At 43.4% G+C, this 16,236-nt stretch overlaps 1 protein-coding gene across 4 annotated transcripts in view; it reads right to left on the minus strand.

The window, feature by feature from the left end:
- The window catches only part of CDHR5 (cadherin related family member 5), a 131,181-nt gene that overhangs the window by 57,728 nt on the left and 57,217 nt on the right, over positions 1–16,236 (minus strand). For all 4 annotated transcript variants that reach the window (XM_030201296.1, XM_030201295.1, XM_030201294.1 and 1 more), the window contains exons 7-8: positions 11,181–11,354; positions 7,534–7,624 (exon numbers count right to left, since the gene is read on the minus strand). In XM_030201296.1, the coding sequence (XP_030057156.1) occupies positions 7,534–7,624; positions 11,181–11,354 (265 nt within the window). The remainder of the gene's footprint in view (positions 1–7,533; positions 7,625–11,180; positions 11,355–16,236) is intronic.

Genomic DNA, 16,236 nt, shown 5'->3' on the forward strand with positions numbered 1-16,236 from the left:
ATTCTTGCTCTCTCACATTAGGAGTTCTACCCCGATTGTTTCACTTACCTCTTGCGCCATAGTTTGCAAGTTGACTGATAGGAGTTTATTGGTAAGACATGGTTATTGTCGCGTCCATCGCTCCTTCCGGCTCCTCCGCCGTGGGGGGCGGGAGCCAGCGTCCTCTGTGGCGAGGGGTAGTGGTCCGGAAGCCTCGGCGGGGAGCTGGGGGCCGCCGCAGTGATAGCCGTTCCGTCTGGGACCGAGGCCGGAGGCCGGCAACTGCGGCCGCCGGTCTCTCGGTCGCCGGCTGTGGGGGCTACGTTTGCGCCGCTGACGGAGGTGCCGCCGAGGCGCGATGGCCGGCGTCTTCTTCCCTCCCGGGCGGGAGGGCCCGGAGTTCCGCCTCTGAGGTGCCGGATTGGGAGGCCAAGTTGGTGGTCCCGCCTGGGGAATCGGACAGAGGCAATCAGAGGGGCTCTGCCAATGCCCAGGGCCGGATTGGTCGGCTGTCCCTACGGGGGTGGGGCGGCTGATGTTGTACTGTATTTAAGGAAGGGAACTGAGCTAGCACTTTGCTTCAGGTTCTGTTCCCGAGGCCAATCTCCGTGGTTCCTGTGTTTCGTCGTTTTCCTGGTGTTGCTGATTCTGGACTTTGGACTGTTTCCTGGTTATCTCTGCCTAGCTGCCTGCCTAGACCTCCAGCCTGACTTTGACTTCTCTACTAGCCGCCTGCCTTGACCTCTTGCCTGACTCCGACTACGCTGCTAGCTGCCTGCCCTGATCTGCTGCCAGTTTTTGGACATTTCTATTCCACCTGCCCGCTTCTCTCCCGGTTCCAGTCCAGGTCAGTCCGGCAACCCCACGGTTCCTGAAGTCCCGTTGACCGCCTGCAGCTGGGGGCTCAACCCTTGGTGAACGGCGGTCGCCGCGGGTGAAGACTTGGGGTTGCACGGCTGTCCTTTGAGGTCCTTCTGGGCCTTACGGGACCTAAGGGCTCACCCTCCTTGTGGACAAGACAGTTATTCAACATTTGTGATTTTATAGTGTTTAGTATGCTCTGGTAATGCATTATTTAGAAATACATGATATGGTATGACTGTATGTGTGAATTTACATGTGTGTATATGTAAGGGTTTATTTAAGAAAATATACATATAATATATATATATGTGTGTGTGGATATGTGAGCTTACAGATGTATGTATTGGTGGGCATATATAGGTATCATCTAGAAATATATGTTTTTTAAATGTTTTTAAAAAGTTTTTTAATATATATACATATATATCTGTGCGTGGTGTATATGTAGTGTAGTGAATATATGTGTATATGTATATGGTTTTAAGTTGTGATTATTATGTGCATATGACTGAAATTATGATTTACTGATATTGTTTAATTAATTTATGGTTTTAATTTATTTTTATGTGTCTTCATGTCAGACCCCTGATGCAGGCGGTTGTACGCCGAAACACGTCCCGTGTCGGGTATTTGTGATATTAAAGGACTACATTTTTCTCAATCCTGAAGGCCCAGTATTTACTATTAAAATGTAACATAGTATTTCTATCAGTACGTTTAAAATATACTGTTGTTTTAAAGTATTCATTAGTTTGCTCTATTTTTGCATCCAAAAAATGAATAATGTTGAGAGTATTCCATAGTGAAATTGCTATTCATATCTCTTAAATTCAACCAACTGAAAATTGCTGTAATTGAATCTCATCGCCTCTCCATAAAAAGAAAATGCCATCTAGTGCTAACACAGGATCAAGTATTTGGATATTTTTGGAGATATCTGCACAACCTCTGACGCAGCAATAGCGAAACGAGGGGCTCCCTGTCGTCGGGTTGATCAGTTGGTGGTACCGAGAGGAACAGAGCACTACAGCAATTGGATTATAAGCTAAGTGATATCTGGAGGGAACACCGTTGCTGAGAAGACGAACATTTTATATATGAAATTGATTATATCAGTGAGATATCAAATAATTGATCTGAGAAGTTTGAGACACACACGACAGTTAAATAAGCAGTGATAGAGAGATAAATACTTCATATCTACTGCATTGTAAAGTAAGTTGTGTGAGAATTGATGGAGTTTTTTTTCTAAGCCATATGATGGTGCACCGGGCTCATGCCTTATAGTCTGCACTGTCGGGCTGGCTGGGGGGCGATACTGAGGCTTTTTTTCTCCATCATTTGATGTGGATGTGAGTTAATTTGACAACAGTGTGAGTGGTAAATACTAATTACACATAGTTAGTGTGGGGCTGTGTTTTTGATTTTCATTTATTGAGTAAGCTTGGGTGAACTATTAGTCTTTGTGGATGATACCAAAATCTGCAATAGGGTAGACACCCCTGATGGTATCGATAACATGAGGAAGGGCTTAGCAAAGCTAGAGGAATGGTCTGGAATTTGACAGCTTAGATTTAATGCTGAGAAATGCAGGGTCATGCACTGGGCTGCAAGAACCTGAGGGAGTAAAGAACTGTTGTGCGTGAAAGAGGCGCAGGACTTGGGTGTGATCGTATATGATGGTCAAACAGGTAGAAAATGCGCCAGCGAAATCTAGAAGGATGCTTGGTGCATAGGGAGAGGAATGGAAAAAGGAGGTGATGATGCCCCGTGTATAAGACTCTGGTGAGACCTCATTTAGAATATTGTGTACAATTCTGGAGACCACACCTTCAAAAAGATAAAAGGATGTAGTCAGTCCAGAGGGTGGCTACTAAAATGGTCTATGGTCTTCATCATAAAGTGTATGGGGACAGACTTAAAGATCTCAATATGTATACTTTGGGAGAGATACGGGAGAGGGGAGATATTATAGAGACATTTAAATACCTATGCAGCATAAATGCATGGGAGACAAGTCGCTTTCAACTGAAAGGAAGCTCTAGAACAAGGGGTCATTGGACGAAGGTGAAAGAGGATAGACTCAGAAAATGCTTCTTCATGGAAAAAGAGGTGAATTCGTGGAACGACTTCCTGGTGGAAATGGTAGAGACTAAAACTATGTGAATTCAAGAGAGCTTGGGACAAGTACATAGGATCTCTAAGGGAGTGATAGAGAGAGTAGATGGCATGGATGGGCAGACTGGATAGGCCATATGGTCTTTATCTGCCTGCTTTGTTCTATGTTTCTATGTATTGGGCTTACCTTTTTTGATGATATTCGCAATTGCAACAAACATTGTTGATAATGCATGATTGATAACATTTTAATGTACATTACATGCTGAATTTGGCATTAAACATGCATTGCTGTATTTTCATAGTTCAGCAGTTGATATTCAAAAATTTGTCTGGCCAACTATGGGAGTCAAACAGAAGAGAGAGAATCCAAAGCACAAGATATCATGCCAAATTAAAAGAGCACAATACGCCTCGAAGGATGGGTTGGCATCTCAAGTTTATACTTACTGATTTTTGAACGAACATAGGATCACATTGTGATTGTAACAACTAGACTAACGACCCCTAATGCAGGCGCTTTGATGAAACATGGCTCTCATCAGGTCCATTAATAAACTTTAGATGCCAACTCATCCTTGGACACCCATTGTGTTTTTTTCATTTGACTTGGTATCCTGTGGATTCCCTCTCATCTGTGCAACTTTGGGAGTCAGTCATACAAATCTTTATGGTTAACATTTCCCCCTGTTGACCTGCTAAATTTTGAGTGGGTAATTCATAGCATGTACAAAATTTACCCAGATAGAGAAGTGGTGCTCGGGGCATTCCAGAAGCACTGTTTAACTCTGACCATTTTACCCATGTAACTCTGGTCAGAGAAGCAGCCAGATGGAGATGAATGGCAGTCCCTACTCACACACCCAATCCTGGGTTCTGCCCACCCAGTAAGAAAGGAGAGCTCAAAATTTTTCATTTTGTTTCAATTTACCATGTTTGCAGCATTGTTCATTTGGTTTTGTTTTGGTTAGCCTTCGTTTTCATTTTCAGGGCAAAGTTATTAAGCAAGGGCTCTTTTTTTAGAAACAGTGCACTCTTTGCAAATGAGCACTATTATCAGTTAACAAATAAACACAAACAGTCATTTGTTTTGGTTTGTTTTCATTTGTTAATGACATTTCCCATGTTGTTACAAATAACAGCCCATCTCTACCATCCAGTGCCTCAGAGCCTATGCAAATAGAGAACAGAGTTAGAAAGAGGGTTGAGAAGTTGGGAAGGAGCTATTGGATGGAGGGAGATGCTTTTGGTTTAAATATTGGAACTGATATGTTCATTTCCCAAAGTGGTAGAGCATCAAAGAACAGAGATGATGAGCTAATTGGTCCTTATCTATTATCCTTTTCTATGATACTCTTACTGTGTTAAAAGAGAGATTCCAAATTCTCAAGGAGAGGGGGAGGGGGCCTTGCAGGAATAGATTTCAGAGGAACAAGGAAAGTTGAGAGATTCCACAGAGGCCTGAGCATACAGGCAGTTACCTATTTAAATCCGCCCCGACCACTTCATAGCAGACCTCACATCCCACCTAAACTACTTACTCCAACAAGGTCTCTTCCCTAAGGAAAACGGCAACATCTTGCTCACCCCAATTCCCAAAGACACCAAGAAAAATACAAGTGAACTCACCAATTACTGCCCAGTAGCATCTATCCCACTTGTAGTCAAACTGATGGACAGCATGGTAACCAAACAACTTGGCGAATACATAAACTAATTCTCAATCTTACATGAATACAATCAGGATTTCGTCCCCTCCATAGCACTGAAACAGTACTCACTACTTTCTTGGCCAAATTCAAGCAGGAAATAGCAATAGGCAATAATATACTTCTCCTTCAATTCGACATGTCTAGTGCTTTTGACATGGTAAACCACAACATACTAATTAGACTCCTAGACTACTACGGCATTGGTAGAAATATACTAAGCTGGATCAAGGGCTTCCTAACCATGAGAACATACCAAGTGAAATCTAAATCAAACATATCATCACTGTGGAAAGCCGACTGCGGAGTACCTCAAGGATCACCACTATCACCGACCCTCTTCAACCTAATGATGACACCACTAGCCAAGTCCTTATCCAATCAAGGCCTCAACCCATTCATCTATGCAGATGACATCACTAAATACATACCTTATAAACACGGCCTGACAGAAATCACAATACTGACAAAACACACTGTCTCATCCTCTCATCCCAATATAATACGTACAAACCCACAAAGATAAGCACACCAAACCACACCCTCCCTATCTCAGACAGCCTAAAAATCCTCGGCATCATATCAACCATAACCTCACACTTGAGAGCCAAGTTAACTCTATAACTAAGAAATTGTTCCACTCAATGTGGAAACTCAAATGCATGAAACTATACTTCCCGAGGGAAACATTTCAAAGCTTGATACAATCAATGGTACTAAGCCACGCAGACTACTGCAATGGACTCTATGCAGGATGCAAAGTACTGCTACTACTACTATTTAGCATTTATATAGCACTACATGGCGTACGCAGCGCTGCACAAACATAGAAGAAAGACAGTCCCTGCTCAAAGAGCTTACAATCTAATAGACAAAAAATAAAGTAAGGAAATCAAATCAATTAATGTGTACGGGAAGGAAGAGAGGAGGGTAGGTGGAGGCGAGTGGTTACAAGTGGTTACGAGTCAAAAGCAATGTTAAAGAGGTGGGCTTTCAGTCTAGATTTAAAGGTGGCCAAGGATGGGGCAAGACGTAGGGGCTCAGGAAGTTTATTCCAGGTGTAGGGTGCAGCGAGACAGAAGGCGCGAAGTCTGGAGTTGGCAGTAGTGGGGAAGGGAACAGATAAGAAGGATTTATCCATGGAGCGGAGTGCACGGGAAGGGGTGTAGGGAAGGACAAGTGTGGAGAGATACTGGGGAGCAGCAGAGTGAGTACATTTATAGGTTAGTAGAAGAAGTTTGAACAGGATGCGAAAACGGATAGGGAGCCAGTAAAGCGACTTGAGGAGAGGGGTAGTATGAGTAAAGTGACCCTGGCGGAAGACGAGACGGGCAGCAGAGTTTTGAACCTGGAGAGGGGAGAGGTGACTAAGTGGGAGGCCAGCAAGAAGCAGATTGCAGTAGTCTAAACGAGAGGTGACAAGGGTGTGGATGAGGGTTTTGGTAGACTGCTTGGAAAGAAAGGGGCGGATTTTACGGATGTTTCACAATTGTAGACATCTCTTCGGAGAGGAGTATTACAAGTTCGTTTTGCTTTTTAGCATATTTTATATATATTTTTTAGAGGAGAGGAGACCTAATAGATTTTCGTCTCGATATTTCCCTTGGAGCACACATTCTGAGGTATATCTTCTGAGGTTGCAAAGACCCCTGAGGCAGGCCTTAGGGCCGAAACACGGCCGTGTGGGGTCCATTTTATGTACAAATTTGTTACTTCTTAATTTTTATTTTTCATGTGAATAAATACATAATTTTTGGTATCCTCATCCATTCTCCTCACTTTTTGTTTTTTATCTCACGGTTTTGTGAAGATTTTTACCTCCTTTTTGTTTTTACTGTAAAGAAAGAAACGACAGGTCTTGGCAATCTGCTGGATATGAGCAGAGAAGGAGAGAGAAGAGTCAAAGATGACCCCAAGGTTTCGAGCTGAGGAGACAGGGAGAATGAGAGAGCCATCAACAGAAATAGAAAACGGGGGAAGCGTTTAGTTAAGAAACTACAGACCGCCCAAAACACAGCAGCCAGGCTTATATTTGGAAAAACGCGATTTGAAAGTGCCAAACCCCTCTGAGAAAAACTACATTGGCTACCAATTAAAGAACATATTGTTTTCAAAATCTGCACCCTGGTCCATAAAATTATCTATGGCGAAGCCCCGGGATATATGACAGACCTCACAGACCTACCAACAAGAAACGCAACCAGATCAACACGAACTTACCTAAATCTCCACTACCCAATCTGCAAAGGTCTCAAATACAAATCAACCTATGGATCCAATTTCTCCAACATAAGCGCACAACTGTGGAAGGCACTACCAAAAGCCGCGAAAACAACGTACGACCACCTAAGGTTCTGGAAATCACTAAAAACCTACCTGTTCAAAAAGGCATACCCCACTGACCCAACTTAAGTGCCTAAACTCCGCAACACAATGAAACCAAAGCTTGTAACAAACTCTATATAACTCTTTTAATTCCCCAATGTGTCTATAACACATGTACCTTATCCGACCACATTAACTCCTTATATCTGTTTCCATGCCGGAGATGGCGAACGCCTCTACGGTATAATGTAAGCCACATTGAGCCTGCAAATAGGTGGGAAAATGTGGGATACAAATGTAACAAATAAAAAAATAAAAAATAAGAGAAATTCCATGGGCCTGAGGAGATGGAATTCTTGCGCAAGTGATAATCCAGAAGCCCAAAACAGGAAAAGCTCGTGGAGGAAGATCCTAGAGGCTTGAGGAGAGAGGAAATCACATGTGTGAGATTCTGGATATTTGATAGAAGAAAGTGTGTGTTATAGTCCAAAAATGCTAAGAGGAATAAGGAATCTGGGAGCCATGAACATTAACTTACCACTGATGATTTCATATGTGATTGGTTCATTAATGCCAGTGTCACCATCAATTGCATACAGAGGTCCAGGCTTCAGAACCAGAGCACCACTCTGTGAGAACACAGGAGAAGTATTAATGACCCGCTTATAGAAGCACATTTCTGACCACACGTCCTATGCCAGACAGCCGGACATCACTCGTCCCACCACACACCCTTTCTGAATCTCTCCCTGACTCCACCATTCAGATCCTTAATATTCATCCACCAGACACAATTTTTGATTCTCTTCTTCTCCCCCACCCCCAACATTCAGCCCTTCATCACTCATCCTACCAGACACCCCTTCTGAATCTCATCTTCTCCCTACCATTCAGTTTCTCAACATTCATCCCACCAGACACTCTTTCTGAATATCATCTCCTCCCCAGAATTTAGTTCCTTAACATTCATCCATCAGATACCCCTTCTGAATCTCACCTCCTCCCCACCATTGAGCCCCATCTCTGATAAAGGGGATGGGACAACTTCCCTATGAGGAAAGGCTAAAGCGGTAAGGGCTCTTCAGCTTGGAGAAAAGACAGCTGAGGGGAGATATGATAGAGATCTAGAAAATAATGAATGGAGTGGAACAGGTACCTGTGAATCACTTGTTTACTCTTTACAAAAATACTAGGACTACAGGGCATGCAATGAAGCTACAAAGTAGTAAATTTAAAACAAGTCAGAGAAAATATTTCTTCACTCAACGTGTAATTAAACTCAGAAATTCGATGCCGGAGAATGTGGTAAAAGCAGGTAGCTTAGCGGGATTTTAAAAAAGTTTGGATATCTTCCTAAAAGAAAAGTCCATAAGCCACTATTAAAATAGACTTGGGGTAAGGACAAAATGATAATTCACCGCGAACTGGAGAATTTTGAGAATTATAATAGGCGTTTAAACCTCCGGATTCTTAATTTTCCTCGTTCCTCTGAAATGAACGCCACTGAGATGTTTAAAAAGTACCTAATTGAGAACCTATCTGTATCTCCAAATTTAATTCCTCCTATTAATAAAATATGCTATCTGCCAATTCCTAAAAAGAGATCAGAAGGGAATGAAGGATTACAGGACTTAACTGCTTTTTTGGAAAATTCTAATGATAGGGTTTATGAGAGAAGAACTCTTCTTGTTTCAGTGGTCTTTGAGCAAGATCTGAATATGAACAAAAAATTGTATTTTCGAAATCTTGCTAAGCCATTTTATGGTGAAAAACTTTGGATATATCCAGACGTCGTAAAGGTTACTCAGGAAAGACGTTGGTCCTTTTTGGCAATGAGAGAGGAAGTTAAGGCTTGAGGCGCTAGTTTTATACTGGCATATCCTTGTAAATGTCAGATAAAATATATGGATAATAAATATCAATTTTTAGATCCTGAACATTTAAGAAACTTTATAGATATGAAGAAAGTGAACAAATAGACCCAGTGTTATAAGAATCTGTAATTCACATTATGTATGTTTAGTGGTGTGATCCTGGCCACATTCTTATTAATTTTACCTTAAACTTTAACTCCTCTTATGTTTTCCTGCCCCCCCTACTTTAAAGTTGTGGTCTAAGAAAGAAGTTTAATTGTAATGCAGAACCATGTTCTAAAGGAATCTATTTTCTTTTCTGTTTTTCTTATCAAGATGTAATGCTTGTGATATGTTTAAAATCAATAAACAAACTATTAACATAAAATGGACTTGGTGAAATTCCACTGCTTATTTCTGGGATAAGCAGCATAAAATGTATTGTACTGTTTTAGGATCTTGCCAGGTACTTGTGACCTGGATTGGCCTCTGTTGGAAACAAGATGCTAGGCTTGATGGACCTTTGGTGTGTCCCGGTATGGCAACACTTATGTAGTTATGTTATGCCAAACAGGTTTCAACATCCAACATCAACCAAGACCAGGAAGAAGGGATGGAGGGGTAGCAGTCCTGATTCAGGATACAATCAAACTGCGCAGAATCACCATTCCCCAATGAAATAAATCAGAATCTATTTTAAAGAGGAGAAACCAATCTTTCTGCTCATGGTATACTGAGCACCTCGTAACCGCACATTATCTGTACAAGAACACCTGGATCTGATTACACAAGTGACCCTGAATTACCCTAGGATGGTGATCATGGGAGATTTCAATCTACTCATTGAAACCCCAAATACCATCACAGCTGCCTTCCTGGACACGATGGCAGCACTAGGATTCACCAGGCCTTTAATGGAAGAAGTAACTAACGCTAGTCTCAAACATATACACACACAAGGAGTGACACAGGCTGCACATACTGCAGCAGGGTATGTTTATCCACTCCTACCCTAGGTAAGATAATATGTAACCACCTCTCCGATTTCATGTGCAACTTTCTTTAAATCAGTCCCCGTATTTTCTAATTCCTCTTACATATCTATATGTTCCATCTTTGCTTATATCCTGCGCTGTCTATTAAAATGTTTTATTACATATTGTGCTGACATTGTAAGTAGTGTACTATGCCATATGTTGTATTGTTATTTGAATATTTTTACTGCTGTAATTGTTTATTGCTTATGTTTGACTTATTCTTGCTGTGCACCGCCTTCAGTGAATTCCTTCAAAAAGGTGGTAAATAAATTCTAATAAATAAATAATGTTGTTTCATGTCATCATCTAAATGAAACAACAGAAAAAATGAAAACTATATTTTTTGTTGTTATTGTAACCATTTTAGACCTGCTTTTTGCAAATTGCCTATACTAAAATATGCACTTTTGTAAATAGCATGCTATAAAATAAAATTAAAAAAAACACAAAAGAAATGAAATAGAAAGAAAACAAAACACAACACATGGAAGGCAATTTTATTCTATAACAAAAAACAGGAGTGTACTTTTCTTTCTAGAAGACTAGTGCAAGTGGCAGAGGATGTGCTTATGTTGAAGGCATGATCATTTACATCAGTCCTGTAGCTGGCATAGATGCTTGCTCGTAGATGTTTGCCTATCATTTGCATGCCCTGCCTATTATCCATGCCCTTGCCCGCTGGCGAATCACACACTGTCAAAACATGGCACTTACTTTTCCGTATTCCATAAGAAGTCTTTTATGCTCGTTAAGCGGCCACTTACCTATGCAAATGACTAGAATACCACCATTGATGTGCGTTCCTGCTGCTGAAAACTAGGCAGCTTCTTATACAATTACCTCTTCGAAGGAAAGTCTATAATTTAGATGTCCTAAGGCTACATGGTGGGAGCCTTTCTGTATAACGCAACCTTGGCGCCTAGGTTCTGTTATACAATACTAACATCACACCTGACCTTTAGGCACTTGGGTAAGTTTGCATTCCTAAATGTATCAGGACAGTATTTTGTAAATTACCCACATAAGTGAAAGCGCTACCTAACTCCCACACATGCTCTTCCCCTGAATGTCTTTCTTGCAGATATGTGTTCTGTAAGCTGAGTGGCTATATGCAGAATCACATGTAGGCACCCTGCTAGTACTTATGGGGGTATGTGCAAACATATGCTTTTAAGCACTAGTATTCTAAACATTTACCCTAAGTTATAGAATTGCCTTTTTTATGTACTGCGTGATAGATTCACCGTGGCTTCTCCGTGCTCTCAAGAGGTCCGCAGAAAGAGCTCTGTGCTTACCGCTTGCTCAGAGACGTTCACCCAGCTCTCATAGCCGTTACTGATGCAGAGTTTGCTGTTGCCATTAGGGAACGTACAGGGCTGGAACCAGGGAGGCTTAGTATCTGCTTCCAGGATGTTCACATGTATTGTGGCTGTTGCTGTATGATTGTTTGCTCCAGGGAGCTCTGTGTCCTACACGAAATAGAATATCATAGAAAAACAGGCAGTAAATACAGATTCCAGTGCTCTAAACAGGGGAGAAAATGGGATAAGTGTTTCTACTCATTTAGGCTTTATAAAGGGGTCCTTTTACTAAGGTGCGCTGAAAACTGGCCTGCGGTAGTGTAGATGCGTGTTTTGGGTGCGCGCAGAACCATTTTTCAGTGCACGTGTAAAAAAATGCCATTTTAAAAATTTTGTGGGAAAATGGATGTGTGTCAAAATGAAAATTGCCGTGCGTCCATTTTGGGTCTGAGACCTTACAGCCAGCCATTGACCTGGCACTAAAGTCTCGCGTGGTAACCGGGTCGTAATGACCTACTGCATCAAATGCCACTTGGCACGTGTCCAAAAATAATTACTATTTTTCAGACATGCGTATCGGACGCACATCAAAAATGAAATTACCTCAAGAGCCATGTGGTAGTCCTTCCAACTACCGCCCCATCTCCCTCCTACCCTTCCTCTCCAAGATACTTGAACGCGCCGTTCACAGCCGCTGCCTTGATTTTCTCTCCTCTCATGCCATCCTCGATCTGCTTCAATCCGGTTTTCACCCCCTACACTCGACAGAAACGGCACTCACTAAAGTCTGTAATGACTTGTTCCTTGCCAAATCCAAAGGTCACTACTCCATCCTCATCCTCCTCGACCTATCTGCCGGTTTTGACACTGTCAATCATAATTTACTTCTTGCTGCACTATCCTCATTTGGGTTCCAGGGCTCTGTCCTCTCCTGGTTCTCCTCTTATCTCTCCCACTGTACCTTCAGAGTACCTTCCCGCTGTCTGTTGGAGTTCCTCAGGGATCTGTCCTTGGACCCCTTCTTTTTTCAATCTACACCTCTTCCCTGGGCTCGCTGATCTCATCTCATGGTTTCCAATACCATCTTTATGCTGACGACACCCAGTTTTACCTCTCCACACCAGAAATCACTGCGGAAACCCAGGCCAAAGTATCGGCCTGCTTATCCGACATTGCTGCCTGGATGTCCAACCACCACCTGAAACTGAACATAGCCAAGACCGAGCTCATTGTCTTTCCACCCAAACCCACTTCTCCTCTCCCTCCACTCTCTATTTCAGTCGACAACACTCTCATCGTCCCCATCTCATCTGCCCGCAACCTCGGAGTCATCTTCAACTCCTCCCTCTCCTTCTCTGTCCATATCCAGCAGACAGCCAAGACCTGTCGCTTCTTTCTCTATAACATCAGCAAAATTCGCCCTTTCCTCTCATTACCTCTCGCCTTGACTACTGCAACCTACTCCTCACTGGCCTCCCACTTAGCCATCTATCCCCCCTTCAATCCATTCAGAACTCTGCTGCACGTCTTATCTTTCGTCAGGACCGATATGCCCATATCACCCCTCTCCTCAAGTCACTTCACTGGCTTCCGATCAGGTACCGCATACAGTTCAAGTTTCTCCTACTTACCTACAAATGCACTCGATCTGCAGCCCCTCATTACCTCTCTACCCTCATCTCCCCTTAAGTTCCTACCCAAAACCTCTGCTCACAGGTCAAATCCCTCCTCTCAGTACCCTTCTCCAGCACCCCCAACTCCAGGCTCCGCCCTTTCTGCCTCACCTCACCCTATGCTTGGAATAAACTCCCTGAGCCCATACGCCAAGCCCCCTCCCTGCCCATCTTCAAATCCTTACTCAAAGCCCACCTCTTCAATGTTGCTTTCGGCACATAACCATTATACCTCCATCCAGGATATCTAGACTGCCCCAACTTGACATTTCATCCTTTAGATTGTAAGCTCCTTTGAGCAGGGACTATCCTTCGTAGTTAAACTATAAAGCGCTGCGTAACCCTAGTAGCGCTTTAGAAATGTTAAGTAGTAGTAAAAACAGGTCTTGTAGTAGTGAGGGGATGGCTCAAAAGAGAGTTACCTAGCAAAGCAATAAATTAGAACAGAGTGGTATTATAAAGTCCTGAGGTTGATGCTGAACATTGTGCTTCTGGTAGTGGGATAAGTAGCAAAGGGATTAGACATGAGTATTGAGTAGAATGAATGGTAGTATAGTGATATAGCATTAGGCATGAAATACTCAAATGCATTAGATAATATATTCAGGTTAATTTGAATAAACAATCATTATATGAAAATAAAAGCTTATGTACTGTTATTGGAGATAATAGTTATTAATAGAAATAACAGTTAATAAATTGAGTTTACTCAGTGGTTAGTGAATGAATATTCATTGTGGATATCCTGAAAACTTGACTGGCTGGGGTGCCTCCAGGACCAAATTTGAGAACCACTGATGTAGCACCTCACTGCACATGTGTAGAGCATGGGTGGATCATGGGCATGTCTCCCAGTTACATACATAGTTTATGGAACACAAGTTACGCATACAAGTCACTTGGCATCTACGTTGCACCTGGAGCTCCTATACCCTGACAAGCCAATGCTGACATCACACTAGTCCTATATAATAATTTGCACCTCCAACATTCTACGTCTGGATGCCTGGGTTTATAACATCCATTCCCACTCATTGTCCCGCTGTCTGTTGGAGTTCCTCAGGGATCTGTCCTTGGACCCCTTCTTTTTTCAATCTACACCTCTTCCCTGACACAAAATTATTCAGGGTCGTCAAGTCGCAGGAGGAATGTGAACGATTACAGTAGGACCTTGCGAGACTGGGAGATTGGGCGTGCAAGTGGCAGATGAAGTTCAATGTTGACAAGTGCAAAGTGATGCATGTGGGTAAGAGGAACCCGAATTATAGCTACGTCTTGCAAGGTTCCGCGTTAGGAGTTACGGATCAAGAAAGGGATCTGGGTGTCGTCGTCGATGATACGCTGAAACCTTCTGCTCAGTGTGCTGCTGCGGCTAGGAAAGCGAATAGAATGTTGGGTGTTATTAGGAAGGGTATGGAGTCCAGGTGTGCGGATGTTATAATGCCGTTGTATCGCTCCATGGTGCGACCGCACCTGGAGTATTGTGTTCAGTACTGGTCTCCGTATCTCAAAAAAGATATAGTAGAATTGGAAAAGGTACAGCGAAGGGCGACGAAAATGATAGTGGGGATGGGACGACTTTCCTATGAAGAGAGGCTGAGAAGGCTAGGGCTTTTTAGCTTGGAGAAGAGACGGCTGAGGGGAGATATGATAGAAGTGTATAAAATAATGAGTGGCATGGATCGGGTGGATGTGAAGCGACTGTTCACGCTATCCAAAAATACTAGGACTAGAGGGCATGAGTTGAAGCTACAGTGTGGTAAATTTAAAACGAATCGGAGAAAATTTTTCTTCACCCAACGTGTAATTAGACTCTGGAATTCGTTGCCGGAGAACGTGGTACGGGCGGTTAGCTTGACGGAGTTTAAAAAGGGGTTAGATAGATTCCTAAAGGACAAGTCCATAGACCGCTATTAAATGGACTTGGAAAAATTCCGCATTTTTAGGTATAACTTGTCTGGAATGTTTTTACGTTTGGGGAGCGTGCCAGGTGCCCTTGACCTGGATTGGCCACTGTCGGTGACAGGATGCTGGGCTAGATGGACCTTTGGTCTTTCCCAGTATGGCACTACTTATGTACTTATGTACTTATGTACTTATGTCCCGCCCTTGCGTCAAAATGTAATGATATCAGAGGGCGGAACAATGAGGGGGAAGGGAACGCTGGAGGCGAGATGATGTCAGGAGGAGAGAATCGCGGGACATCGAGGGGAGGGAGGGAGGAAGGGAAGGGGAGGGTAGGGCAGCACAGAGGCGAATTGATGGACATGAATGGGATGGGAGGACAGTAATAGGTGCCCTGTATAATAGGCTTGGGGAGGCTAAGACTCCCCAGCCCAACCGTGACCTTCCCCTGACTGCTGCCCCCCCAAACACAGGGCTGCCACCCTCAATTGACAGCCCTCCTCTCCGTTCCTCACTCTTTTGCGCGTGTTTAACCCTTTTACTTTCAGATACAATGACAGCAGTGAAGAGGACAACATAGCGGGCTCGCCTCCAGCTTCTCCCTTCCCTCACACAGTGTCCCGCCTTCTGCGATGATGCATTTCCTGTTTCCACGAGGGTGGGACACTGTGTGAGGGGAGAGAGAAGCTGTGTTGTTCTCTTCACTGCCGTTGCTGCGCCTGAAAGTAAAAGGGTTAAATGCGCATGGGGGGGGGGGGAAGGAACGGAAAGGAGGGCTGTCAGGGAGCTGAGGGAGGGCAGGCAGAATTGCTGGACATGGATGGGAGGGCAGGGGGAGAGAAGAGATGGCTGGAATTGGAGAGGAGGGCACGGGGAGAAGAGATCGCTGGACAGGAGAGGAGGGGAGGGCAGGGGGAGAGAAGAGATCGCTTGACAGGACAGGAGGGGAGAGAGGAGAATTGCTGGACATGGATGGATAAATGGGGGCAGGGGAGAGAGGAAATTTGCTGGATATGGGTGGATGGAGGAGAGGGCAGGGGAGAACAGAGAGTTCTTGGACATGGATGGAGGGGAGGGCAGGGGAGAGAGGAGAATTGCTGGACATGGATGAATGGAGGGGGCAGGGGAGAGAGGAAATTTGCTGGATATAGGTGGATGGAGGAGAGGGCAGGGAAGAAAGGAGAGTTGCTAGACATGGATGGATGGAGGGGAGGGAAGTCAGGAAGGAGATGCACATGGACGGAAGGGAGGGAACAGAGGAAACATGGATGGAGTCTGCATACTCTTTATCTTTTTAAAAAATAGTATAAATAAAATATCACAAAAAAAGAAAGATTAAAACAAAAAAAAAAATAGATAAAACAATCCGTATCTCATACCCCTGGAGCATATTACTCATTATACACCCTTCCCAATTATTACTTATCATGACAGAACATTTCTCCTAATGGTTCCCTTAAAAACATAATCGC

This window comes from Microcaecilia unicolor, chromosome 4 (assembly GCF_901765095.1).
Source record: "Microcaecilia unicolor chromosome 4, aMicUni1.1, whole genome shotgun sequence".
NCBI lineage: Eukaryota > Metazoa > Chordata > Amphibia > Gymnophiona > Siphonopidae > Microcaecilia > Microcaecilia unicolor.